Source organism: Anguilla anguilla, chromosome 8 (assembly GCF_013347855.1).
Source record: "Anguilla anguilla isolate fAngAng1 chromosome 8, fAngAng1.pri, whole genome shotgun sequence".
Taxonomy (NCBI): domain Eukaryota; kingdom Metazoa; phylum Chordata; class Actinopteri; order Anguilliformes; family Anguillidae; genus Anguilla; species Anguilla anguilla.
This window is the reverse complement of record NC_049208.1, coordinates 47,082,473-47,108,249: the sequence shown is the minus strand read 5'-3', so window position 1 is coordinate 47,108,249 and position 25,777 is coordinate 47,082,473. Positions and strand designations below refer to the sequence as shown.

The window sequence follows — 25,777 nt, the reverse complement described above, 5'->3', positions numbered from 1 at the left end:
AACGGCTTTGACATAGTTTAACAAAAATTATAATTAACTTATTTCACCCAGATGCCCTGCGACAGATTGGCGGCCTGTCCAGGGTGTATTCCTGCCTCTCGCCCAATGCACGCTGGGATAGGCTCCAGCACCCCCTGCGACCCTGCATAAGCGGGTATAGATAATGGATGGATAGATGGATATTTCGCCCAGAGGTTGAAAGTCCAGGACAGAAAGTAAAAGTCCACAACAGTGGTAACAAACCCTGTTCGAGATCTACCATCCTAGGTTTTCATTCCAACCCTAGATCTACTAGATTTTCACATCAACCCTAACTTGGCACATCTCATTCTACTAATGAGCAACTCAATGAGACCTCCAGCTGTTGAATGAGATGTGCTATGATAGGGTTGGGAATGAAAACCTACAGGACAGTAGATCTCCAGGAACAGGGCTGGGTAGACCTACATTAGACCTAATCACATATAACGATACCAAGCACACAGAAGCCAATCAAGAATGCGTTATTTTTTTTCTTAAAATGACACATTTTATTCAACACTGCCCATCTAGTGGAGACATTGCATTATGACCGCATACATGCAAGTACAGCGTCACAGTTCAGCAGTTTTACAGTGATGTGCAGAATAAGACAGTGCAGCAAAGTCGAGAGATTAGACTTAAATTTAGGGTTCAAAGGGCATTTCCAAGTATATTTAGCTTTACACAACTGAAAAATAAGTATTTACAAAGTGGTTTAACTCAGTAAGGATCCACACACTTAACTTGCGTGCTACCCAGGTAAAGAGAAGCAGCCTAACTTACATAAGTACACTACAGATGTATGTATGGCTTGGGTACATATGGCATGTGTATGTTCATTCTTTACACCAATCAAAGATTCTGAATAAAAATAAAACTCAGTATGCTTATTCTTATCCATTCATAATAAAAAAAAAAAAAAAAAAAACGGATTTAGAAGTACCACAATGCAGTGCAGCATATGAAATTCTGGCCTCACCATGACGCCATGCAATTTTCAGACATGGTCATAAGCACCATGATGACAGTTAGCCATCCTACACTGCGTTAACTGTGTTTGACAGTTAGTCATCCTACACTGCGGTATCTGTGTGTGACAGTTAGCCATCCTACACTGCGGTATCTGTGTGTGACAGTTAGCCATCCTACACTGCGGTATCTGTGTGTGACAGTTAGCCATCCTACACTGCGGTATCTGTGTGTGACAGTTAGCCATCCTACACTGCGGTATCTGTGTGTGACAGTTAGCCATCCTACACTGCGGTATCTGTGTGTGACAGTTAGCCATCCTACACTGCGGTATCTGTGTGTGACAGTTAGCCATCCTACACTGCGGTATCTGTGTGTGACAGTTAGCCATCCTACACTGCGGTATCTGTGTGTGACAGTTAGCCATCCTACACTGCGGTATCTGTGTGTGACAGTTAGCCATCCTACACTGCGGTATCTGTGTGTGACAGTTAGCCATCCTACACTGCGGTATCTGTGTGTGACAGTTAGCCATCCTACACTGCGGTATCTGTGTCGTAGACACAACCACATTTGTCTTTTGAGAGGCAAAATGGAGCAATGGCCGTTCCAACTTATTCAATCCGTCCTCCCCTTTGCCCTAAAATAATAAGTTGATAAACTATTTTTCATTAAGCTTTCTGTTAAAATAACAGATTTAAAAATCGGAATATCTGAACGCCTGTTCAATAAAAGAATTACAATAATAAAGCATGCTTTACAAATAATGTGCAAATGGTGACCGTCAAAATGCCATCAACAAGTGCGTGCTGAAGCAATGTACTGGTGCATTCAATAATGAAAAATTAACTGAACAATAATTAAGAAAGAAACCAGTATGATGACCTATTTAGCATGAAGCACTGTCTACGGGACACTGCCGCCTGGTGAAGACCTTTGCTTTCAGTGATGTCACAATGGCTTCTAATTGCACATTCCTTTCAGGCGTGAAGAGCTAACTAAGACACATGCAAACTTGCGCACAGCGTGTAGCATATATTAATTAAGCAATGGCGAATGTAGACTGTTGACAGTAAACCTACATTATGAATTTTTATTTATTTATTATCATTTTTTGGTTAAAAGCACCGTGTATTGCCCCTGTATGTGGAACCGTAACCATGAGAGGTATTCCGGTAAGTAAGAGCCAAGTTAGGAAGTGAAACAGCACCGAACAAGAGCAAAAACAGAATGCAAGTACAACACCCAGAAATCAGCGGCAGTTAGCTACCCATTCTATAGAGATCACAGTCATAGTCCCAACCTTAGTCTCCATTTTGGCTTAAATTTTCATTCACCCCTCATCCCCCCACGGCCAAAAAAAACAGGAAGAAAGTAAAAGCTACACACACCCTATCCTCCACCGATGGCTAGAGATAGCTGCTGTGTTGGGGGTGGGGGGGTGGGGAGCCTTTATGGCATGTTGGCCTCTTCCACTGGCTCTACCTGTGGCTCGCTGGGAGGTGAGGCAGGCCTAGGGGGCGGAGCCTGAACCACAACCTGGGGCGGGGCCTGAACCACAACCTGGGGCGGGGCCTGGGGCGAGGCCTGAGGCGGGGCCTGGGGCGGGGCCTGGACCCGGATATTGGGGATGGTGACGACCCGGGTACCTGCGGTCACCTGGAAGAGAGCGAGGTATAAGGGGAGGGAGAGAGGGAAGAGAAGGACAAAGGGAGGAGAGAGGGAGAATAAGAGAGAGAGAGAGGACATAACCTTTGTTTAGCTTTTCCTCTATCGACCTGCTACAAAAAAAAACAAACTTGCAAAAACAAAAGGAATTTCATAAAGCATACAACTGAACCGGACAGCGTTCCACATAAAATGAACAGGAGAGGATTGAGGGCAATCTTCTCTGGAAGCTTAGCGCCCCTAAAAACGCTCATTTTAGGGACGACCGGGGCGCGACCCTAAAACGCGCTCCCACTGCGGGGGGGGCTGCACCTGGGGCTCGGGGTCACGAGGCGGGGGGGGATCCGCAGGCTGGGACTGGGGTCTGGACAACAGGTGGCTGCCGACAGCCAACTGACCACGCGAGAGAGAGAGAGAGAGAGAGAGAGAGGGATGGGGGGCGGAGAGAGGAGGGGAGAGCGAGCGAGAGAGAGAGAGCGTGGGAGAGAGAGCCAGAGAGAGGGGGCAGACAGAAAGCGAGGGGGGGAGAGAGCAAGAGAGAGAGAGGGGAACAAGAGAGCGAGAGAGAGAGGGGGAAAGAGAGCGAGAGAGAGAGGGGAAGGGGAGCGAGAGAGGGAGGGGAGACAGACAGAGGGGGGGACAGTGAGAAGGGGGAAGGAGAGAGAGAGGGAAGGGGGAAGGAGAGAGGGGGAAGAGAGATAGAGAGGAAAGAGAGAGAGAACAGGAGAACGATGACAACAATGACAACAAGGGAAGGAGAGAAATGACAGAGTGGAGAGGCAGAAAAAAAAGAAAGAGAGAGAGGTGATATGGAAGGCACAGAGACAAAAAGACATAAATGAAAAAATAGAGGACCATGAGAGAGAGAGAGAGAGAGAGGGAGAGAGGAGGAGCTTCATATCAGAGGCAGCAAAAACATTTTGCTCTATTAGCCTGTAGTCTAGCACATGTACTCTGATTCATAGCTAGATGTACAAATACAACATGATCTAGGGCAACACCTTCAGTGAGATTCACATTCATGCTAAAACCACACTCATTTCATTAAAGGTGCTGTACAATCAAAATTAACCTTTTTAAATGGCATTTAATGGCACATTACATATAAAGAAGTAAATGAACAAAAACTCATATCATATCAAGCCTTCCTAATCCTATATTGTCTGCCAGAGAACGATTCGTTATTGGTCTTTCAGAGACCCAAATGCCTATGTAAGCATCAGTGATTTACATCTTATCAATCAGCAGGTTTGTCTAGTGAGCTGCCAAACAAAAGCGAACTTCAAGCAAATACCCATCACAGTACAGACACACTGCGGCAGACCTCAGGCCCTTGTATTTAGAAAGGACGTACTTCAAACATCAAAATTAAATTGTATTATTTTTCTGTTTATAACAATGGAACAGCTAAGCATAATATGTTAGGTCAAAATATGCTAACCTTTATATTAACTTATGCTAAAGACGTATACCCTACACTAGACCCAATTCAGTCCATGAGCTCGGTGTCTTTGTCTTTATCTATTTCTCCAGTTCCCCTTGACTTCTTATCTGTGTCATTGGTCCTCCGCTCACCTGGAGGGCGCCGTTGGCCAGAACGCTCAGCCCGTAAAGCATGCCTGTGATGCAGATGAGCAGCTCCAGCACCAGGAACAGGATCAGGGTGCCTACCACACCTTCAATCATGATCTGTGGAACACAGAACATGGAACACTCAGAGATGTTGCAAACCCTTAGTTTAATTTTCATACTGTAGTTGTTCTGCGTTGTCCAGTGGAACACTGTGCCAAAGGTTCACATTCTAACGTCAACCATATCTTACAGAAAACATTGAACTGAGGACTGTGATGATATAAGCTGCCCCTGCCCCTACCCTACCCTACCCTACCCTACCCTGTCCATTATGAGTTAACTCTTTAAGGTGTGAGATCAAAAATATGCGATTAGAATGTTCTTAACTGAACATTCTAATGCCGATGTACCAATCACTGCTGGTAACTCAAAACAACAGAGTTCTAGAGCACGGACTTCGCATCTACTCTTCAAAGGGTTAAAAGGTCAAGCTGATCCGAGACCAGCTCTCCCACTCTGAGACCCTTCCTAACTGGAGAACACGGCCCCCGGGGGGCCCCGTGGAAAGCCGGGCCCTCGTCGTTACCACGGCGTAGTTCTCCAGCTTCCGGCAGTGCTCGCAGTGGTAGGAGTACTGGCGGTAAGGGACGTGCTTGGACAGGAGCCCCAGGGCCGCCGTGGAGAACGCCGCGCTCACGAGGTTCAGCACCAGGGAGGTCTTCACCTGCACCGGTGTGAGACGAGTGGTAGTGGGGGAGAGGAGGACAGGAGGTGAGGAGAGAAAAGTAATGGGACGCACCCTTAGTAACTTGGTACAAAATATTACAACGATGCTACAACAAATATCTTGATGGAGTTTGTCGCTGTGCCAAGAGACTCCCATTGGTCAGGCTGCATCAGGTGACAGGCAGCTCTAAAACATGATGATTCATGTGGCATTCTGTGCATGGCAGACAGACAGAGAGACCAACGGATAGGTAGTAGCGAGATAGACATACATCTATCCATCCATCCATTAACTATACCCTCTTATTCCTGGTCAGGGTTGCAGGAGGTGCTGGAGCCTATCCCAACATGCATTGGGCAAGAGGCAGGAATACACAGTTTGCCAGTCACGCACACCATTCACTCACACACTCATACCTAGGGGCAGTCTAGACTCTTCAATCAACCTAACTTGCACGTCTTTGGACTGTGGGAGGAAACCGAAGTACCCAGAGGTAACCCACGCAGAAACAGGGAGAACATGCAACAGAAAGGCCCCGGCCGGGATTCGAACCCAGGACCTTCTTTCTGCGAGGCGACAGCACTAGATAGATGGATAACTTTATTATGCTCAGCGGGGGAAACGTGGGCGCTTTATTGTGGGCGGTGGATGACTGGAGCCGTATTCCGCCCGGCGACAGCGGAACTCACCCAGAAGAGTGACGGCTTCCTCCCGGCGTGCACGAAGGCGGAGCCAGACAGGGTGAGCTGCAGGGTCGACACACGGCAATCACTGATTGGCCAGCACTCGCGCACACACTTCAGCTATAAAACAGGTACCTCGGCCACACTGCTAGCAAGGTAGCGAACACTCACGTGCCTGGAAACAGTCCTTTGAGCTCGTTAGCACCTTAAGTCAGTGATCACCCTGAGGTTGTTTTATTTTTGTGATAAGCAAGTTTGCTACTGTGTCTAATGTGACATCATAACATTTGGGCAATTCATGTGAAAAAAGTAGAATAAGGGCAGTATAACTCAAAGATCATACTTAAGTTTATAAGCTTAAAATCATTAGTCACCTAATTATGAACAGTTATTTCACTTGAAGTGCACATTATAGCCAAAAGGGTTTGCACAAACTACACAAAAACAGACCTACAGTATCTTTTAACCAGGAACAACAAGAGGTGCTGTTTGTTCAATACGAAAAGTACAAGCCCTTAACTACTAAACTACTGAACTATTTAAACCTCAGTAAGTGTTTATCTCACCTGCACAAACACAACAATCAGAACTTTCACATCCCCCAGGAAGTGGATGGGCTCCTGGAGCAGAGTCACGCTCAGGCATAGGGTTAAAACGCCGATGATGATCTGTATAGCCTGAGGGGGAACAGAAACACAGAGGGAGGAGGGGATGAGGTACTGTCCCGTCAGTAAACACAAATGACCTACGCCAGCGGTTCCCGACCCTGTTCCTGGAGATCTACCTTCCTGTAGGTCTTCATTTCAACCCTAATTTGGCACCCCTCTACTAATTAGCATCTCAATGAGATCTCTAGCTGTCCAACGAGGCATGATCGGAGTAAAAATCTATAAGATGGCAGATCTCCAGACACAGGGTGGGGAACGGCTGACCTACGCAAAGAATGTATGTACAGTGACACACTGAAATTTATCAGACTCTCTTTACTTAACCGACTAGCAAAGGACTGCTTTTTTTCCCTTGTGCAATCCATTTAAACTGATGGACACTTTCATTGCTACAATTCAGATCAATGACCTTGCTCAAGGGTACAATGGTAGCATCCCAACTGGGATTCAAACCTGCAACCTCTGCATTACAGTGCTGGCCACCCTTTTATGCTGTGTTGCTGTGCATCATCTCCAGGAAGGTGGAAGCAGATTCCAGGAATATAAATATTGCTTTGTTATTTACTCAGAAGATCTCCTAGCCTCAAGCAAGGATACTATATAAAACTCACATTTTATATAGTATCGCTTAAAATACTTGATGCAATGCAGATTCGGTGTTTGGCTTGAGGTTAGCATGCAGCCTACTTCTGCCGTTAAAACGTGCTAAATTTATACTGAAGATATAACGTGATAATCATTACGGATGAGATGAAACTATCACGTGAAAATATTATTAGATTTTCTCGTATCATTGCAATGAGAATCCCGTAATAATGCAATCTATGATGATGATTATTATTATTATTATTATTATTATTATTATTATTTGCAGTGGCATCGATTCATTTCCGTGCCAACTGCTTGTAAATCCAGGTTCCGGGGTGGGAGTCCACAAAATGGCTGTTACCGAGCCGCAGAAATAACTTACCCCGAGAGTTTTGGGTTCCCCCTTCAGGAATGCGCGCACTTGTTTAGTGCTGAGAGCGCCCTCTGCTGGTAAAGGGTCCTCGCTGTCAATGCCCATGTTGTCTGCAGGGAAGATGCGGCTGGACTTTGCGAAGTCAGGATAACTGGACAACGAAGACCGGGCGGAGGCTCAGGGCTGGAGAGACGTTTTGGCAAATAAACAGAGCACGATGATTAACGGGGAGCAGTGAAATAGCTGTTATAAACAACTCATATTTTGGAAGAAAACTACGAAGAGGAATGAGAATGGACAGGTAGAAGAAGATCAGAAATAGAGATAAAACGCAAGGAGAAAGAAACATGAGTAAAGTGCATTCACTGCATTTATAAGTCACCGCATAACACTCGGTGTAGGTAGTTGGCAAGCTGTTACAACGTATTGTTGAAAATACAGTATTGCTTTATTATAGGCTGAAACAAAAAGCTAGTCGGACAAATTGGAGGTGACCTCCAAACACGCGCGTATGCCTCATAATGTCCAGGTGTGACAAACAGAAACATATACCAACAAATAAATCGGAGTCACACAAGCCGCACATAGCGGGCTATGTGTATTTGTGCGAAGTTCATTAGTACTTATGCACGTTTTCCGAGGCCGTGACGACTCGGCCCCGGGTGAAAGCGCCGCATCAAGACTGCATTCCGTTTTGGGCACGCTTCCAAACTCCCCAGTGCAGCACCACGCTCGAACATCGTCCCCTAACATGACTCTCCAAATGCACTGCGGCTGTGCAGAATTGTAGCTACGTTTTGACACAGCTCGTGAGTTCCCGTAGCCTACATTTAAGAGAAGCCGGAATAAACGCCACTGTAGTAATCCCCCCAAAACGACAAATTCGGATAAGGTGACCCGAAAGTGCCTCGAGTCGAAATATGGGGTAGGAGAAGTTAAATGTCTTGTGTCATGCCTCGAAAGTGCTTTATTTAGTCCGCAAAGCAAGCCACAAAAACGTGTATTCGTCCTTACCTGTCCCGTTTGTTCAAATAAGTATATCCTGTCCCCCTTTTTTAAGACTGAAAGGAAAGGTACGCTCCTCTATTCGCGGGGCAGCTGCGGGGAGAACTAGCAGAGAGTTAATGGGCGGATGCGGCAGGTTCCTCTGCAGTGCCGGTGCGGATGCTGTGTGTGGCATGCGGCACAGATTTGGCGTGCAAGCGAATATGTGACGAATGATTCTTATTTGTGAAAATATGAATTATGTTGCGAAACGTCTATAATTTATCTCTCAACATCAAATGTATGCGACACTCATGGAATCTTTTGGAATTTTTTCATCGGTGATAGCCCAGTACATACGCGCTAGCCTTCTATCAGGCAAGTTCTTGAATGTCTTTGCACTTACTGAATGATCACAATAACACGCCTGAAGATAAATTTAACAATGCACACGTACAGCTCTATTTGATTGACAACAATAGCGACTGATTAGTCATCGAACATATCATCACGCAGAATGCATTTTTTCATTTAGGACAGATGTATGCCGTTATCTATAGATTTGTCCCGTTTCATGCACGTTAAAAATACTGATCAATTATGCTATTCCATAACTTTAAAATATTCTGACCTATTTACAGCAAGTACACAATGATACCCTACCCAAACAGCATACGTAGGTTCGGATTATATGCAAAAATAAGATTTATTGTGGTATATATCAGCGTTTGACAGATAAACAATAAAAAAACTAAGCGATCAAATCAGTCAAAACGAAATTTTGATACCGAGTGAAAACGGGATCCCAGATGCTCTAAATGCGATTCATGAAAAAGTGACTTAAGTTTCAGATTCACGTCTGGTGCCGATCGGACCTTCCAGGTTCTCAGCCGCCTCTGCGCGCACGCAAAAAACACGTATGGGTGACGTCGCCTGATCGCGCGCCCCCCCCCCCCCCCAGCTCAGAATTGCTGAGAACACTCTGGACTGTGACCCGCCGCAGACTCGACAGCTCTGCTCGCGGCAGTTCGCACAGCTCGAAGTTCTATGGCTACAATAAAAAAAAGAAATATTAAGCGTAATTCAAGACAAGCAACAGCCAGAGGCAGTTATGCTCAAATTGAAACATTACAAAACATACTTCCGTACTTAATAAAACCATGTGTATGTGCAATATAACCTGACAGAGGGATGAACTATTATTCTGTGGACGCATGCTGCGACAGTGGTCTAATTTTCCTGAACATTTCCCCAAAAAGCATTTTGACCCCAATGAAATTCTAAATCAAGGATGTCATCCGTCCAAACCTTGTTCTTCAGCCTAGGATGTGCTATAACTAAGCAGCTGTTATTAACAATAAAGACACTGGTACCGTTATAAATGGAAAATACCCAGCAGAGCCCCACAGTGAATGCAAAACCTTTTTGTCATGTTGCGCAACTTCCAAATTTGTTCAGTGAATCACTTCATAACACGAATAGCCAATTGTTCACAAGTGCATCTTTATTATAAACAAATCAGCATGAAGGAAAACACTCATCGGTCATATAAAATCACACAGATATGTTTAAAGATTTACCATTTACCATTACCTTAACATTTTTGCAATGTTGTCTACATTTTTTTAAGTGCACACATTCCTCTTCGACTACAGAAGACAAGGGTGAGACTAGACTGCAAAAACAAACGAAAACATAAGCTTTGTGAGCAGGACGATCTAAAAATTGCTTTCGGTTTTGACCAGTGTGGGGAAAAACCGTCACCCGCTCAATCAGAATAGCACTAAAATCAGTAAGTGTAAAAAAAAAACTAAAAAAACCCACAGTCGACGTGAGAGCGTCACATCATCTGAATAAGATTCCCAGACACCACCTCAAGGCACTTGAAAGCAGCAGGAAAGCTGATACAACAGAACATCTGAGCACGGCGTGCGGACGTCGCTAAGCAGCCAGTTCCCAGGGGGCGGGGCCTCAGGCGTCATAGGGTGGAGGGTTGCCGGGGGCGTCGTCGCTGCCCAGGAGAGCCTCATCGCTGCCATAGTGGTCCCCAGCGCCGATCGCTGGCTTCTCGATCACCACAACCATCTGAGACAAAGAACAAAAAGAGGGGGTGGTGGGCGGCCATGACAGCAGAAAGCCCTGAGGGGAATCGGGGAAGCCTGGAGGACTCGGAGAGGGCCGGAGGAATTTTCCGGAAAGCGTACCGGCTTGGGGGAGGAGCTGGAGCAGCTGGCCCGGCCGGCGTAAACGGCGCCGGACACAGCGACGGCCAACTGGAGCGCGGACAGGACGAGCAGCAGCCCCCGCACGCCGTCCAACACGATCTGCGGAGGACCAAGGAAGAGCACGCGACAAGAAGAACAAGGTCAGCTTGGAAGGCAACAGAGAACCCAAGTCCAAGTGCAGTCTGTCAATCAACTCAGTGAACACCCCCCTGCCGCCGCCCTGCCGCCGCCGCCAACACCCACCGTGTACTTCCAGAACATCTCCTGGCACATGTAGTAGTAGTTGTCCCTGCCGTAGTCCGAGTAGTAGCTCGATTCGCGGTTTTCCTCGCAGCCGCTGACGCCCGGCCGCACGGTGATCAGGTGAACGGTGACGATGGCGATCGCCGCGACGGCCGCCACGCAGCTGAGCACGTTCAGCGCCAGGGTGCATTTGATCTGCGGGGGGGGGGGGGAGTGTTGAGAAACACAGACTCAGAAATCAACCTCAGGCGTTTCGGGAGGTTTGCAAACGCCGTTCAACCGCTCCGGAACGGAGGACGAGAAACGTCCCGTCGCCGTTCGGCGCTGCGCTCGCCCCTAAACGGTTCGGTCACGTCCCGCGCAGCACGCGTGTAGCTCCCCGCAGAATCGCGTTACCGCCAGCAGGACCGGCGCCGAACGCGTCCGCGAGCCCGGCCAATGGCGGCCCGCGACCGCAGCGCCATCGGAGCTCACGAAACGCTGCGGGGCGCTTTATCGTGAACGCAGCCCGGGAACTGTCAGCAGGACCCCGGCTAACACAACACGTTGTCACAAGGTTGCTGCAATGCACTGGCAACGTTATAACACTGACAAAACGTTACAGTAACATTGTGAGAATGTTTTACTTGTGGCTGAACTGAAATATCAGTAACAGTGAAGACATGCAAACATAAATAACTTTTAAATATCAGGACCCAATTTAGAAATAGTTTAAGAAAAGCTGTTCTATTCAATTAGTGCTTGCAGGAAAATACTTGAAATCGAGTTTAGGAAGAAAATGGTCACAATGTTCTATGATCGTTTTTCATTTACAATTAATTAATTATTTGTCAATTACTTCCCAGAACTGACAGATCTGAAAACAACCGACATCCAGAATCTGGCACTCGGGCCGGTAGGAGCCAGAATGGACCCTAAAGGGCGTCTGTCGCAGGAGCGCTCACCAGGCAGGGCCGGGTTCCTCTGTGCGCAATGGCAGAGATGATTCCAGACAGGACGAACTGGAAGGAGAGAGGGGGGGTGGGGCAGACATGAGCAAACGATTTGAAAGACGAGCAAATGATTTAAGACACGAGCAAACGATCCAAGACATGAATTAAGACAGAACTCCAAAATTCATTTGCACAGTGCAGTGTGGGTCTGCAAATATTACCTGAGGGAAAAAAAATCCCAGTTTTATTTTGTGCAGGACCAGCTATATGTGAGGAGACTGTGCTAATGTTGGTGCTGTCCAATGTTCAAGATGACATGGATCCAACTGTCAGATGAATTTGTCTGCTATTAATTGACATATTATTATTATATTCACTAATAGACAAAACTAATGGGGGAAAAAATCAACACTGGTGGGAGAAAAAAAACTCTTGCAATACCACATTGTCGCCACAAGATGGTGTGTCTCATTTGAACTTACCACTGATCCAGACCATATTGGGGCACCCCACATAGGGTTCTGCCAGACTAACATGAAGCCCAGAGCGACGATCACGAGCCCAGTGATGATCTGCACAATCTGAGAGACAAACACAGACACAGACACACGCATTATTTCTGAACGCACAGAGGTCTCCATTACCACTTAAGCCTCCAAATAAAAAAACAAATACTTTAAAATACCTATATACTGTGTGTGTAGCAGGAGCATATCAATGAATTTAGGGTGATGACAGGAAAGATGAACTCCAGAAATGGGTCAAGCTACCATGCTGTCAATCACTGATACCGACTCGTATGAGCCAATCACATGCATCCTTTTTCCAGAGTAAAACACCCCAAACCCTACACCACGGTGATCAACAGAGACAGCCAAACCGTAGCTGTCACAATATATTCAGCCTCCTAATCTCTACAGCCCCTACATCTGAGTGACCTCGTTGCATTCTCTATTTATCACTGCAAAAGACGACCGTGTTCTCAATAAAGGTTACATTAATACAAATTTAAAACGTGAAATAGCTGAAAATAAAGAGTTTTGTGCACTTTCTACAGCCTTTTATTTATTTTGCTTGTCTACAAGGCCATTAAAAATGGCATTTGAAATGGCATTTAAAAAATGTAACGCAACCACATTCCTTTCCATGCCCTCTGTGCTGGGTAAGCCTTCAACTTTGTAAACATTACTTTGAGAGAGCCACCTCATCCTCTTATCTTTGGTGACTGTTAACAAGCAGCCGCAGCACGCAAAAGAAAAATTCTGTTTATATGTGCATTTTGAAGTTACTTTGAAACGTAGGAACAACAAATATTTTGAGGACAGCCAAGACCACAAAATCTCGGACGGAAAAGGAGAACGTAAAAAAATAAACAAACGAACAATAAATAAATGCTGAACACGGACAGAGACGGACGACACCCAGCTCCGTCGTCACGGGGACGTTTCGAAATCATCTGGCTGCCTTCGCTGCCGTTCCGCGCAACCTGAAACTCCCGTCACAACGGACGTGCGCGCGCGGATATTAAACCGCCCACGCTACGCACACACGGACCGGTACAACCACAGAGCGCACACAGGAACTGCAGCGGGTAGGAGTGGCCAGTCAGTGAAGCATAGGAAGTATCGGGAAACGGCCTCCACTTTGCATGTTCACAGCTGCTGAGGGCAAAAGAGCTTGCCGCCTATTCAAATCAGTGCAGAAATCCAAGGTGATTTAACAACCAAAGAAAACCTGATTGGTCTATTATATGTGATCATAAATTACATTATGTGCAGCAGTTTCTGAAACAATGGTTGTTTTGGCCCAGATGTCATGGGAAAATATTTATTAAAATGTGCATATTTTATTATAGCCTAATGCATATTTTTCTATCTGCCTTCTCATATAAAACGTAATGGTCATCAATCAAGTTTCAAATTACCATCGAGGATGTTTTGTTTTGCCTTTAAAAGTCTGATATTCCCAATTCACTTTAATGGGAGCTCCAATGTTTTGCCCTCAACACGCGCAGTACAATCTTACTTCCTTGACTTCACAAGCTTAGCTTGGCTGAAAGTGTGCCTGCCTGTCTAGTTAAATATGCATGTCTATGGGACAGGCCTATATCAAACACACTTCTTCCCTGTGGTCCGTGTATACTTGCTACTGTTAAACACAAAGCTGCCAAACCGATCAAGTTAGCCAAACTAAGACAAGCCTGACTCTGGCTGGCAGGTTGCACATTTTGTTTCTACAATCCAAACAGGGAAAAAATGAGAAATATACGCTGATGTATATATATATGTGACCAAACGTATCTGGACACCCCTTGGTCTGGGGCTGTTCATGGTTTGGGTTTGGGCCCCTTAGTTCCAGTGAAGGCAGATCTTAAATGCTACAGTATACAATCACATTCTAGACGATTCTGTGTTTCCCCAACAGTTTGGGGAAGGCCTTTTCCGGTTGAGGTCCATATAGAAATGGTTTTGATGAGATCAGTGCGGAAGAACTTGACTGGCCTACATAGCCCTGACCTCAACACCATCCAAAACTGGAAAGCCAACTGCGAGCCAGGCCTAATCGCCCCAATCAGTGCCCGACCTCACTAATGCTCTTCTGGCTGAATGGAAGCAAATCCCTGCAGCAATGCTCCAACATCTAGTATAAAGCCTTCCCAGAAGAGTGGAGGTTGTTATAGCAGCAAAGGATGGACCAGCTCCTTATTAATGAACATAATGACCACAAACGTTGCTAGCAGACCGGGGAAGGGGGGAGGGGGGGCGGTTTGCTTTGTTCACACTGGTCCCTTAAATATAAGTGTCGTTGCTGATCTTCCTGGTTTTTTTTTTTAATAGAAAAAGGCTGTAAAATCTCTTTGGTAACTGAGACAGAACTTTGCCTGTGCTGATAATCCAGGTCTGAGTCGCGCCCTCAGTTGTGATAGTGTGATAGCCACATCTCGCGGTTTCACAGCCCGTGGTGTATCCACAGCGACGAGCGAGAACGCGCTGACACAGCATTTTAACACTGCTGGTGTGCGATGACGAAATCATCGACCCAAATTCCTCTTCGCTGGCACAAAGAAAGCTGGAAAATGAACTACTGCCACCAAGATGCTGTTCCTACGTTTCAAAGTAACATCAAAATTAACCTATAAACAGCATTTTTCTTTTGCGGGTGACAGGTTGTTATTAGTCACCAAATATATTTTAAATGTACAGTACCATGCAAAAGTGAGAGACAACTCTTTTGTTTATTCAATTTCCAATGAAATCAGCCATTCAGTGCTAATTCTTTTTCCAGTGACAGGCAATCATGCAGCAAACATTTCACAGAAGATTACAGAAAAGCCTCCACCACTACATATAATATCATATCTATCAATATTTGCCTACTCTTTCTTTTCAGAACTCTACTACCATTTTAAATCTTCCAAACTTCCAGTCAACTAACAAGTTCCAGCTGTGTCCTCCCAACAAAAGTTGTTAAAGTTGTCAACAAACATGTTAATGACGTTATGTTAGAACCAAGCGGCCAAAAACTGGCTGCATTTTTGAAGCTGACTTCCTGGCCTTGTTGAGAGACGTCGCTCACTAGCGTTGGCTCCAATATGGGTGTTTCAGCCACCCAATTTTATGTAAGTCAATGGTAACAATACAGTAAAAATATTAAGTCAATAATTTAAATTCACACGGTACCTATTTGGGGAAATGTATAAAGGTAATCAAGAGTAATCCTGACAAAAATGAGTAACTTGAAATGGCCTCAGTGCTTACAGCTGGATCGCTTGAAGCCCCTCTACCCTCACCACCCCTACCCTCATCCCCACTCCCACCCCAACCCCCACCCACCTGGTTTCTATACCAAGCGATAATGCCTTAAGTTGGGAGTATACTTGCTTTGGGAATAACGTTCGGCCAGTTCGTACAAACGAAAATACATGAAATTATGTGTTTGTGGAGAAAACAAAACTCAATGACAACAACAGCAACCTATGGGGAGTACTTCAGAACAAGGAAGTACAATTCTTTCGCTCAACAGGCATGCTCAGTTGTGTCCTTGGTCACCTCCGATGCTGAGGTTGAGAACCGAAAGCTGACCCCTTGGTTAGAACCCTTTGCCTTCAAAAGTGACTCTAATATTCAAACAAACAACTATCCAAACACACCGTAGCTGCCTCGCAGATTTCTTTCTCATGTGCATATAAAGAATACATTTCTAAGGAGATAAGATATAATTCAACTGCATAAGGACGGTGAAAGTCAAAGGAAAATAAGTTAAAAAAAAAAAAAACAATAAAAAAACAAGAGTTTACAAAACTGTTTCCCATCACAAAGATAGTACAAAAAAAAAACTTTAGAGAGAAGGGGGGGGGGGGGGAAATAAAGCTCCACACTTGCTTCAGAACTAAAGAAATCCACAGGGGTTTCTGTCAATCCTACCGTGAGAAGACAAAATGAGAAGATGAAGACAGAAGATGCTATGGGTCTGAAAGCGTGTGTAGCTGTCAAAAGGCCACTACTGAAAGAAAATTTACACTAGCACCACCGAAACTGCACATCTGAGATGTAGAGTAAGGCTTTAAGGGTCGATGAGTCTAAGTCTGAGATTTTCTGATGCGAGAGAAAGACTGAAGAAAAGAACGACTCGGAACCATGTTGACGACCGTCATTCACGCGTGACAGAGGATCCGTGCAAGTTTGTGGTTGCATAGCAACATCTGGAGATGGCGATTTGGTTTTGATTGAAGACATCATGAACGCTGATCAATACAAACAGATCTTAGCATATCAAGCAACACCCGCTGGACAACATTTAAGTGGGAGCAAATTCATTCTACAACAAGATAATGACCCCGAATGCACTGCTAAGATGATCAAGTTGCTGTGTTCACAGAGCAATGGACAGGCCACCCTAGAGTCCAAATGGCAAATGGACTGCATTTATATAGCGCTTTTATCCAAAGCGCTTTACAATTGATGCCTCTCATTCACCCATTCACACACACTCACACACCAACGGTGAAAGGCTGCCATGAAAGGTACCAATTAGGGGTTGCAATTAGGGGTTAGGTGTCCAGCTCAGACACTACAAACTGGCAACCCTCTGACTGCCAGACAACCGCTCTTACCTCCTGAGCTATGTCGCAAGCTATGAGTCCAGACCTCAACATTATTAATGTGCTTGGGGTTACTTTTATTGAGAGAAGCAGAAATTGCAACCGACTTCTATGGCTGAACTTTCGGCGGTGTATACAATAAGGATGGACAAATAATATTGCTGATTTATTCAAAAAACTCGAAAAGGACTTGCACACTAAATAGACACCTTAAATGCAGAAAGATTTAATATTGTACATATTTGTGGAGGTTTTCTGTAATTTTGTGTTTTCTGCATTATGTTCTGACGCTTAAAATAAATCACTTGCACTTAATGGCCGTTTCACTGGATAGTACATATAAGAAGCGGTGGTCTCTCGCATTTGTACAGTACCCTACTGTCCCAAGCTTTGTAGTTCGAGACTGCTGATGACACCTTCCAAAGTCAGATATAGGCTAGAACGAGTCGGGTCCTTAAATTTAAAGTTCCATCATTTAATAGTACGTGAACGCGTCCTAATGTAAATAGATGTCTGGAACTCACCCCCAGTTGTTTTGGTTGACCCTGGAGGAATTTCTTTGTCATCGGGGACACGGGGCTCGATGGTTCAACAGACTCCACTGGTTTCGCTGCAGCAGGTACTGCAGGTGCGGCAATGGAGTTCATGGGGATGTTGAGCTGCTCTCCCTGTTTAAAGACTTGGGTGACGATGACGAGTCCATTGGCGGTAGTCACAGAGACGGACATCTTGTCGACGACAATCTGCCCAACAACAAAAAAGGACCCAAAACAACTTGTTTGAAAGCCAAAAATAGAAGTTCTAAAAGCGAAAACAGAGAAATTATTTTAACGAAAACCTAGGCATATTAACTAATTAAACAAATGAATAGGCCTGAATAGGCATACAGTAAAGCATAGTACTAATAATAAGAAACTATACAATACCAAATATAAACAAGAATGGTAACCGAAAACGTGCGCAGCAATTTTTGCAAGTGCGCAATTTCTTTGTTTGAAAGTAGCCAGCTAGGACGGGTAAAAACTATTATGTATCTGCCTAATCGCATGTAACTGCTAAGACAATAGCATACATTTTGGTTTCCAGAGACTGTTTTTTGGAGACGTAATATTCTTGCTTTGAGAATTAATTATTTTTTTTAATTGTATCGTTAAAGTACTTTACCCTGTCTTCCCCTACCGTCCTTAGTCGAATGAGTATTAACTATGTGTTTACGTACCAGTTGCGAGCTTTGAAACCGCCGATAAAAAGGTAAAAATGATATTTTACCGACACCGACTGCTGCACAACAGGTTACAGAAAAAAAAAACCCTAGCAATTTACGGGAACGACTTCCTTTTCCTCCTCCGCGCACCCTGATCAAATATCAGTCACGCAGAAAGATTGAGCAACAATTGCAACTCTTAACCCCTTTATAGACCGGCGATAGTGTAGATCTCTGTCTTACTGTAGCTACAAATGGACGATGCTCTAACAAAAAATAAAATAAATAAATAAATAAATAACCAAGCGACACATAAACCGTCATAAAGAACATACAGAGACGAATATGTTCATTCAGATGTAAGATAATCTGCCATGTCGCGAAAGGAAATGATCGTTTCGTTTTTGTAAATAGTTCAGCCGTTGTTCCAGCAGAGTGATTTGCTAAAATCATACACAGGCTATTGGCTCTGATCTGACATGTATGAAACTTAGTTTAAACAATAACGCGAATAACTTTAAAAGCACTCATTAGAAGCGGGTCAAAGTCAGCGCGTATTTTGTTTTTACAACATTGTAAACTACCTGTCTTCTCCCGTTCTCCCAGTATGGAATAACCAATTAAAACTGCGTGGAGGCCTGCGTCGGTGCTCTCTTTCTCCACAATATCAAAACAGCTACAGTGTCACAGCTGCGCGGCCCATCGCTACGACGTCAGTAGTTTCTAAAAGCAACATCCCACTTACAGCACGTTGTCAGGGCAACACGGTCGAGTGCTCTGGCTCGGGACCCACTGGAGGGTCTCGGATGAAGTTCGCATGGGTCGGTATGACACACACGACAAATGTAGCTAGGTGTACATACACTACATGGCCAAAAGTATGTGGACACCCAAACATCACACCCCTATGTGATTGTTGAACATCTCGTTCAAAAACAATGGGCATTAGTATGGAGTTGGACATCCCTTTGCTGCTATAACAGAAAGGCTTCCCAGCAGATTTTGGAACATGGTTGCAGGGATTTGCTTCCATTCAGCCACAAGAGTATTATGGATGGTAAATGGACTGCATTTATATAGCGCTTTTATCCAAAGCGCTTTACAATTGATGCCTCTCATTCGCCAGAGCAGTTAGGGGTTAGGTGTCTTGCTCAAGGACACTTCGACATGCCCAGGGCGGGGTTTGAACCGGCAACCCTCCGACTGCCAGACAATCGGTCTTACCTCCTGAGCTATGTCGCCCCACTATTAGTGTGGTTGGTCACTGATGTTGGGCGATAAGGCCTAACTTGCAGTCACCGTTCCAATGTATTTCAAAGGTTTTTGATGGGATTGAGGTCAGGGCTCTGTGCAGGCCAGTCAAGTTCTTCCACTCCAAACTCAGCAAACCATTTCTTAACGGACCTTGTGCACGGGGGGAATTGTCATGCTGAAACAAGAAAGGGCCTTCCCCAAATTTTGTTTTTAGATTAGATTAGATTATACTTTATTGTAAGATTTCTCGGTAAGTTGCCTAGTGTTACAAAGCGTACTCCTTTTCATTCAAAAGAACAGATGTACATTAATACAGTAAAATGAGACAATGCAAACAGGTGTTGCACATTTCATTAATAAAAGATCATTATAAAACGCACACTGGTACGTTATCGTAATTGCACTGGCCCACATTGCACCTGCCCATAGCCCATTACCACAATTACATGCAATTTCTCCAACAAAATGCACTTGCCCATGGCCTATCCTGAGCCTCTGTTTGTGTTTTGTTTGCTCGCTCGATAAGCTGAGAAATGAATGAGTTCCACAGCATGTTAAGTCTAACCTGTGGGACTCTGTAGTGTCTGTTAAATGGCATAAGATGATATTCTCCACATAAAACATGGGAAGGGTCAGATGAAATGCCACCAGCTAGTCTTAACATTCTTTTTTATGTATGCAGCTTGAAACATTGCCTGAAGTGTTTGCCACAAAGTTGTAAGCACACAGTTCTCCAGAATGTGCTTGCGTGCTGTAGCGTTAAGATTTGCCTTCACTGGAACGAAGGGGCCTAGCCCAAACCAGCCCCAGATCATTATTCCTCCTCCAGCAAACTTTACAGTTGGCACTATGCATTCGGGCAGGCAGTGTTCTCGTGGCATTCACCAAACCCAGATTCGTCCGTCAGACTGCCAGATAGTAAAGCGTGATTCATCACTCCAGAGAACACATCTCCACTGCTCCAGAGTCCAATGGCGGTGTGCTTCACAGCACCCCAGCCGACGCTCGGCATTGCGCCATGGTGATCACAGGCTTGTGTGCAGCCGCTCGGCCACGGAAACCCATTTCATGAAGCTCCCGACGAACAGTTCTTGTGCTGATTTTGCTTCCAGAGGTAGTCTGGACCTCAGTGGTGAGTGTTGCAACCGAGGACAGACGATTTTTACGCGCTACACGCTTCAGCACTCAGCGGTCCCGTTCTATGAGGCCTACTGCATTGCGGCTAAGCTGCTGTTGCTCCTGTTAGCAATGGGTGAGGCCGAAGTAGCAAAAAAAAGGGGAAAACCCTGGCCCACTGTCCCCATTCTGAAGGATGTTTTCAAAAGAGCCACAATCTCTGTGGCAGTGTTCAACAAACTGCTCACAGCACGGAAAAATATCCATCTATGAACGACATATCTGTATATGCAGAAATTCCCCGGCAGAAATTAACAACGGTCTTCATCTGCCACGTTTCTGTCCTGGGCATTTTCAGAGGATTCGACATGGAAGGGATTACTTACCTTTGTTTGTGCTGGGATTCTGTGGCTTCTGGAGATGAAAAGGGAAAGGGCGAAACAGGAAATGAACACGTACAAACGGCCAATCAAAGAGCTGAATAGCCTGAGCTGATCTCCCAAGAGACCATCCAACCTGAGATCTACCAGTAAAATCTGACCTGCTACCCCTCAAATCTGAGGTTTGTCTGAGGTAGCAGGAACAGACAGAACTATAGAAACTATTCTAAATATATTATATAACTGTCATAACCTTATAATTACCCAATTACTCACTCAACTACTGTCTGTTTAGAGAGCTGGACTCACAACCCCACCCTTTGCTTTTCTCCCCGGCCACTTTATTAGGTACACCTTGCTAATACTGGGTTTGCTTCTGCTCCTGTAGCCCATCTGCTTCAAGGTTTGACGTGTTGAGCATTCAGAGATGCTCTTCTGCATACCTCGGTTGTAACAAGTGGTTATTTGAGTTACTGTTGCCTTTTTATCAGCTCGAACCAGTCTGGCCATTTTCCTCTGACCTCTGTCATCAACAAGGCATTTTTGCCCAGAGAACTGCAGCTCACTGGATATTTTCTCTTTTTCTGACTATTCTCTGTAAATCCTAGTGCATGAAAATCCCAGCAGATCTGGCACCAACAACCATGCCACTTTCAAAGTCACTTAAATCACCTTTCTTCCCCATTCTGATGCTTGGTTTGAACTTCAGCAGATCGTCTTGACCATGTCTACATGCCTAAATGCATTGAGTTGCTGCCACGTGATTGGCTGATGAGAGATCTGCGTTAACGTGCAGTTGAACAGGTGTACCTAATAAAGTGGCCAGTGAGTGTAAATACCTTGGTGTTAAAAGCTTTACTTCAGTGTTCAGGTATGTTCCAATCGACCACAAACCCTGAAAAGAAATCAACACCTGAAAGCTTACGGATGTGCGCATGTTTTTTTTTTTTTTGTTTTTTTTTTACAAAGCTGTTTGAACACAACGGTACTAAGTATTCATAATGTCCATCATCTCGACATGTACAGCACAATATAGATATTTTAGGAGATTAAGTGATTGATTTCACACTAGTTTACGGTGTTCGATTGATGCAGTGCTTGGTTCATTTCCCCTGCTCCGCTCCACCTCTCTACAGAATTATTTTCGCACCCGAAGACTCCATTTTCATAATTTTTTCAGCCATTTCTGTGACACAGACACATTCCAGATGCACAATGTTTCCCCCGATTTGAACATGATATATTTATTTGCCATACACGAAACAGCCAGGTCAACATTGTATAAAAATAAAGATGAAATAGTTTCTTAATAAAATTTTAAAAAAAGCTGTTACACAGGATAAATTACCAACATTACCAAAAGTACCATATTTAGAACTTGAAGGAAAAAAAACACCTGCTTTAACCTGTTTATAAGAATTACTTACATATATCACTTCTCAACATTTATGTGCTTGAATATCCATCTACATTACAGGCATTTAGCAAAAAACATAATTTCTTAATAATCTACACCAGTAAAAAAAAAAATACAAATTTGGCAATCTCATGGCAAGTCAAGTGATTTTCAGATATGCAGATCCAGTCAAGGTTGATGGAATGCATTTTATAAACAGAAACTAGGGATTTGCATGTAATGCCATATTATTTTAAGCACATCTGATGAAGAGCTTTGCTTGTTCTACAGGCATTACAACATTACCATTAAATAAATAAAAGCCGGACACCAAAAAGCTTTTAAAAAATAAAAATAAAAATAAAAAATTATTCCAAGAAGAACTGGTGATGCAAACAGCAACGATCATCAAAAAAGACAGTGATATTTTGTGGAAGATGACATCATTGGGGCAAAGATGATGAAGCAGCAGCCGCACTAAAGATGCTAGGGTTTAAAGAGTGTACACTCAGGAAGCACAGAGGTCGGGGTCAAAGAAAGGAGGCTAATTTACTTAGCGTCCACCAGACTGTGCTTACCCCACTGCCTGATCAGCTTGCTGTGACCTTTCTAAGAGGGTGAAGAAAGGCATGCTGGGATATAAATATTACTCCCAGTCCACTCCTGCTGGAGCCAGGCCAATTAGATCCTCAAAGCTCAGGCCAATTTTAAAAACTTCCACCAAACTGCCCATAGGTGGCGATACTGCCCACGGGATCATTTTATTCCTACATGTGAAAGCATTTGAATTACTTGGGTTCTGATGCCAGATCTACAGTTTGTTGATGTCACCTAGATTTGGTCCATTCTGACATCCATAGGGGTGATACAGCATATTGAATTATTTTGCTGAGGCCATACCTATTAACACCTCTAGTTAATTAAGTAAGAACTGCATGAGAAAGTAGTTGATTATGCTAAAAGAAATATAGTAGGAAAAAGATGGTAGTTACTTTAAACTGTGGGTCGACATGTAATGTTATGTTTCACTTTAAATATAATATATAAAAATGCAATTTGAATACATTGAGAAAAGAAATCACTGTTTGTAAAACTAATATAAAATTATGTTTTTTTTTTCATGTTGTATTATGACGACGTCATTTAATATCTATTATGTAATCAAATAAAGTCCATGTTGGTTACCTGAAATTACACAGAAGTGGCTAAGCTCGAGTTAGCAAGGTTTCATTCGGTAGTTTCACTTCTTATAAACAGCTACCAATCTAGTCAACACAGCGAAATATCACAGGCTCAATGGCATGCCTTCTCACAAAGATGGATTCCTACTCTCACATTGACCGATTACCCACAACTCCACTGTTATTTCAGAAGTCTCCCTGTGAGAATGGATTCAAAATAGCCTCTTTTTGGCTTCATGGTGCTCTTGCGGTCAATTCATAGCAATGAACGGACTTCCGGAATTGTTATTGGCCTCTAACAATATATACAGTGCCGTGAAAAAGTATTTACCCAATTCCTGATTTCCTCTATTATTGCATATTTGTCACACCAAATGGTCTCAGATCTTTAAGACAAAATGCAATATTAGACACAGGGAAATTGAGTAAACAGAAAACACATTTTTTAAATTAACATTTCAGTTATTTAATGAAAAAAGTTACGAAACACCCATGTCATCCTTGTGAAAATGTAATTTTTCTTTGTCCAATATGTGCATTTTCTCTAAAGATTTGAAACCATTCAGTCTGACAAATATGCAATAACAGAAGAAACCAGGAAGGGGGCAAACACTTCACAGAACAGCAGATCTTTCCCCCAGCACACCAGCATGCTTTTAGTTAGATCTGGAATGACTCAAAGTGCCACGCATAGGGAATGATATTTATATCCCAGAGTCAGGATGCTTTCTTCCACATACATTCTACAAATCGGCAAATTGGCTCTTCCTTATTTTAGGAAACATACAAAAGCAGTCTAGAATCACGTCACACGCGTTCACAAACACACATTCACGCGCACGTTCGCCTTCATGCACGCTCGTGCTCACACACGCTCAGAAATTACACTATATCGCCCCCCAGTGGAGCCCAGAGGCATACACTTATGTTTTTCTTTTTTTTTTTTTTTTTTTAAAGTCCATTGGATTCATGGAGGTCCTTTTAAAATGTCCAACACACACCAGCGTCTTTGTTTGCATCAGTTTTAAGAGACAGTACACAGAATCTCCAGTTTATTCACTCTGCGTAATGTGGTTCAGAGCAGGCGAGAGGGCGAGGAAAACTTAGAAACTTAAGTTAGAAACTTAACTTATATTGTGAGTGCAGAGTGGTGGGGGGGGGGGGTGAGGGGTGTCGGGCTCGCTCCCTAGATGGGGGTGTTGGGCAGGTGCCCGTTGAACCCCCTGGGCGAGCCGTTCTCCAGGGCGGGCGGAGGCTTGCCCTGCTGCGGCCCGCTCTGCGCCAGCCCGTTATGTTTTGCGTTGGCGGCGTTGGCGGTGCCGTTGTCGGTGAGAGGGTCGTGCTCCGGCAAGCCGTCCGCCTCCGGCTCGCTCCCGGGGCAGACCTGGGGGGCGCCCCTCCACCCGCACCGCTGCCGCAGCCCGTAGAGCGCCCCCGCCAGGAGCGCGCACAGCGCCAGCGCCAGCATTACCGACACGGCAACCAGCTCTTGGTGGTAGCTCCGCCCCTCCGGCCGCCGCTCCAGGTCGGGGACGAGCCTGGGCCGCTCGGGCACGACCGGGTTCCTGGTTGCTCGGGGAGCGGCGGTCCGGCAATCCGCAGCGGGCTCCGGCGTGGCGGTGTTCGCCAGCCCCGCCCCCTTCATGGCGGTCGCACCCTCTGGCAGGCCCGGGGGGAGGGTGGGGGCGGCGGCCTGCATGGTGGCTCCCCCCCCGGCCGCGTCCCTCACCGCATAAACCGCCAGCGTCTGCCGGTAGACGCGCTCCTTTGAGTAGCAGTGGTAGCGACCCAGCGTGCCGGGCGTGGCCAGGAAGCGCAGGGTCCCGTCGTCCCCCAGGAGGTACAGGCGCGGGGCGAGCTGGCCGTCGGGCCCCTCCCAGTGCAGCGAGGCCTGCCTGGACGTCCCGGGACAGAGCAGTGTCACCACCTCATTCAGGGGCACCAGCACCTGTTCATCTGGGGCACACAACACTACCGGAGATCAGGAGGCAGCCATAACACACCACATTACCCCACCAGTCACAATGCAGCCTGTTTATTGTAGATTGTATATTTATTTATATGTGCACTGTTGGGCTGGGAGAAACAGCATTTCGTTCTCATTTACTAATCCTTCACTCAACATTTACTAGTCCTTTACGCAACATTTACTAATCCTTTAATCAATATTTACACCTAATTTATTTGCCATTAACTCAACATTTACTTGTCAGTTTCTCATAATTTACTCACCACTTGTCATTTATTTTGTGATCTAAAGCAGTGTTTCTTATGAGTCGGGACCAAAAATGGGTCATGGGAATGTATGAGGTGGGTTCCAGAATGAGTCTGTAGTCCACTAGACTGTTCTATTATGTGTATTTGTGGGTCCCTGAAAGGTACTAATTTTCTAATTTTGGTCCCAGTATAAAAAATATTTCAGAACCAGTGATCTACAGAGCCCATGTTTTTTTTACTGAATATTAATTAATGGATTAAAAGGACTGAAGAAC

At 44.8% G+C, this 25,777-nt stretch overlaps 3 protein-coding genes across 12 annotated transcripts in view; all 3 read right to left on the bottom strand.

Annotated features, from left to right (window-relative positions):
- Window positions 1-1,399: 1,399 nt before the first annotated feature.
- On the bottom strand, window positions 1,400-9,318 carry LOC118234490 (membrane-spanning 4-domains subfamily A member 15-like). Of its 5 annotated transcripts, none has more exons than XM_035431053.1 (9): window positions 9,042-9,315; window positions 8,284-8,379; window positions 7,279-7,452; window positions 6,207-6,317; window positions 5,647-5,703; window positions 4,817-4,954; window positions 4,234-4,347; window positions 2,971-3,051; window positions 1,400-2,649 (listed from the first exon to the last, which is right to left on the bottom strand). In XM_035431053.1, the coding sequence occupies exons 3-9, from the start codon at window positions 7,372-7,374 to the stop codon at window positions 2,443-2,445; spliced, it is 804 nt and encodes a 267-aa protein (XP_035286944.1). In that variant the 5' UTR covers window positions 7,375-7,452; window positions 8,284-8,379; window positions 9,042-9,315; the 3' UTR covers window positions 1,400-2,442. The 5 variants fall into 5 exon arrangements, with proteins under 5 accessions (XP_035286944.1, XP_035286942.1, XP_035286945.1 ...); XM_035431051.1 differs by having other exon boundaries at window positions 8,284-8,367; XM_035431054.1 differs by lacking the exon at window positions 8,284-8,379 and having other exon boundaries at window positions 9,042-9,318.
- A 416-nt stretch (window positions 9,319-9,734) lies between these two features.
- On the bottom strand, window positions 9,735-18,693 carry si:dkey-7j14.6 (uncharacterized protein LOC556585 homolog). Of its 3 annotated transcripts, none has more exons than XM_035431057.1 (7): window positions 18,543-18,693; window positions 17,279-17,497; window positions 12,136-12,234; window positions 11,666-11,722; window positions 10,722-10,916; window positions 10,458-10,577; window positions 9,735-10,338 (listed from the first exon to the last, which is right to left on the bottom strand). In XM_035431057.1, the coding sequence occupies exons 2-7, from the start codon at window positions 17,480-17,482 to the stop codon at window positions 10,225-10,227; spliced, it is 789 nt and encodes a 262-aa protein (XP_035286948.1). In that variant the 5' UTR covers window positions 17,483-17,497; window positions 18,543-18,693; the 3' UTR covers window positions 9,735-10,224. The 3 variants fall into 3 exon arrangements, with proteins under 3 accessions (XP_035286948.1, XP_035286947.1, XP_035286949.1); XM_035431056.1 differs by lacking the exon at window positions 18,543-18,693 and adding an exon at window positions 17,974-18,131; XM_035431058.1 differs by lacking the exon at window positions 18,543-18,693 and adding an exon at window positions 17,919-18,124.
- A 3,772-nt stretch (window positions 18,694-22,465) lies between these two features.
- LOC118233435 (semaphorin-4A-like) overlaps window positions 22,466-25,777 on the bottom strand; it is a 44,202-nt gene continuing 40,890 nt past the window's right edge. For all 4 annotated transcript variants that reach the window (XM_035429211.1, XM_035429212.1, XM_035429214.1 and 1 more), the window contains exon 15: window positions 22,466-25,241. In XM_035429211.1, the coding sequence (XP_035285102.1) occupies window positions 24,472-25,241 (770 nt within the window). In that variant the 3' untranslated portion in view covers window positions 22,466-24,471. The remainder of the gene's footprint in view (window positions 25,242-25,777) is intronic.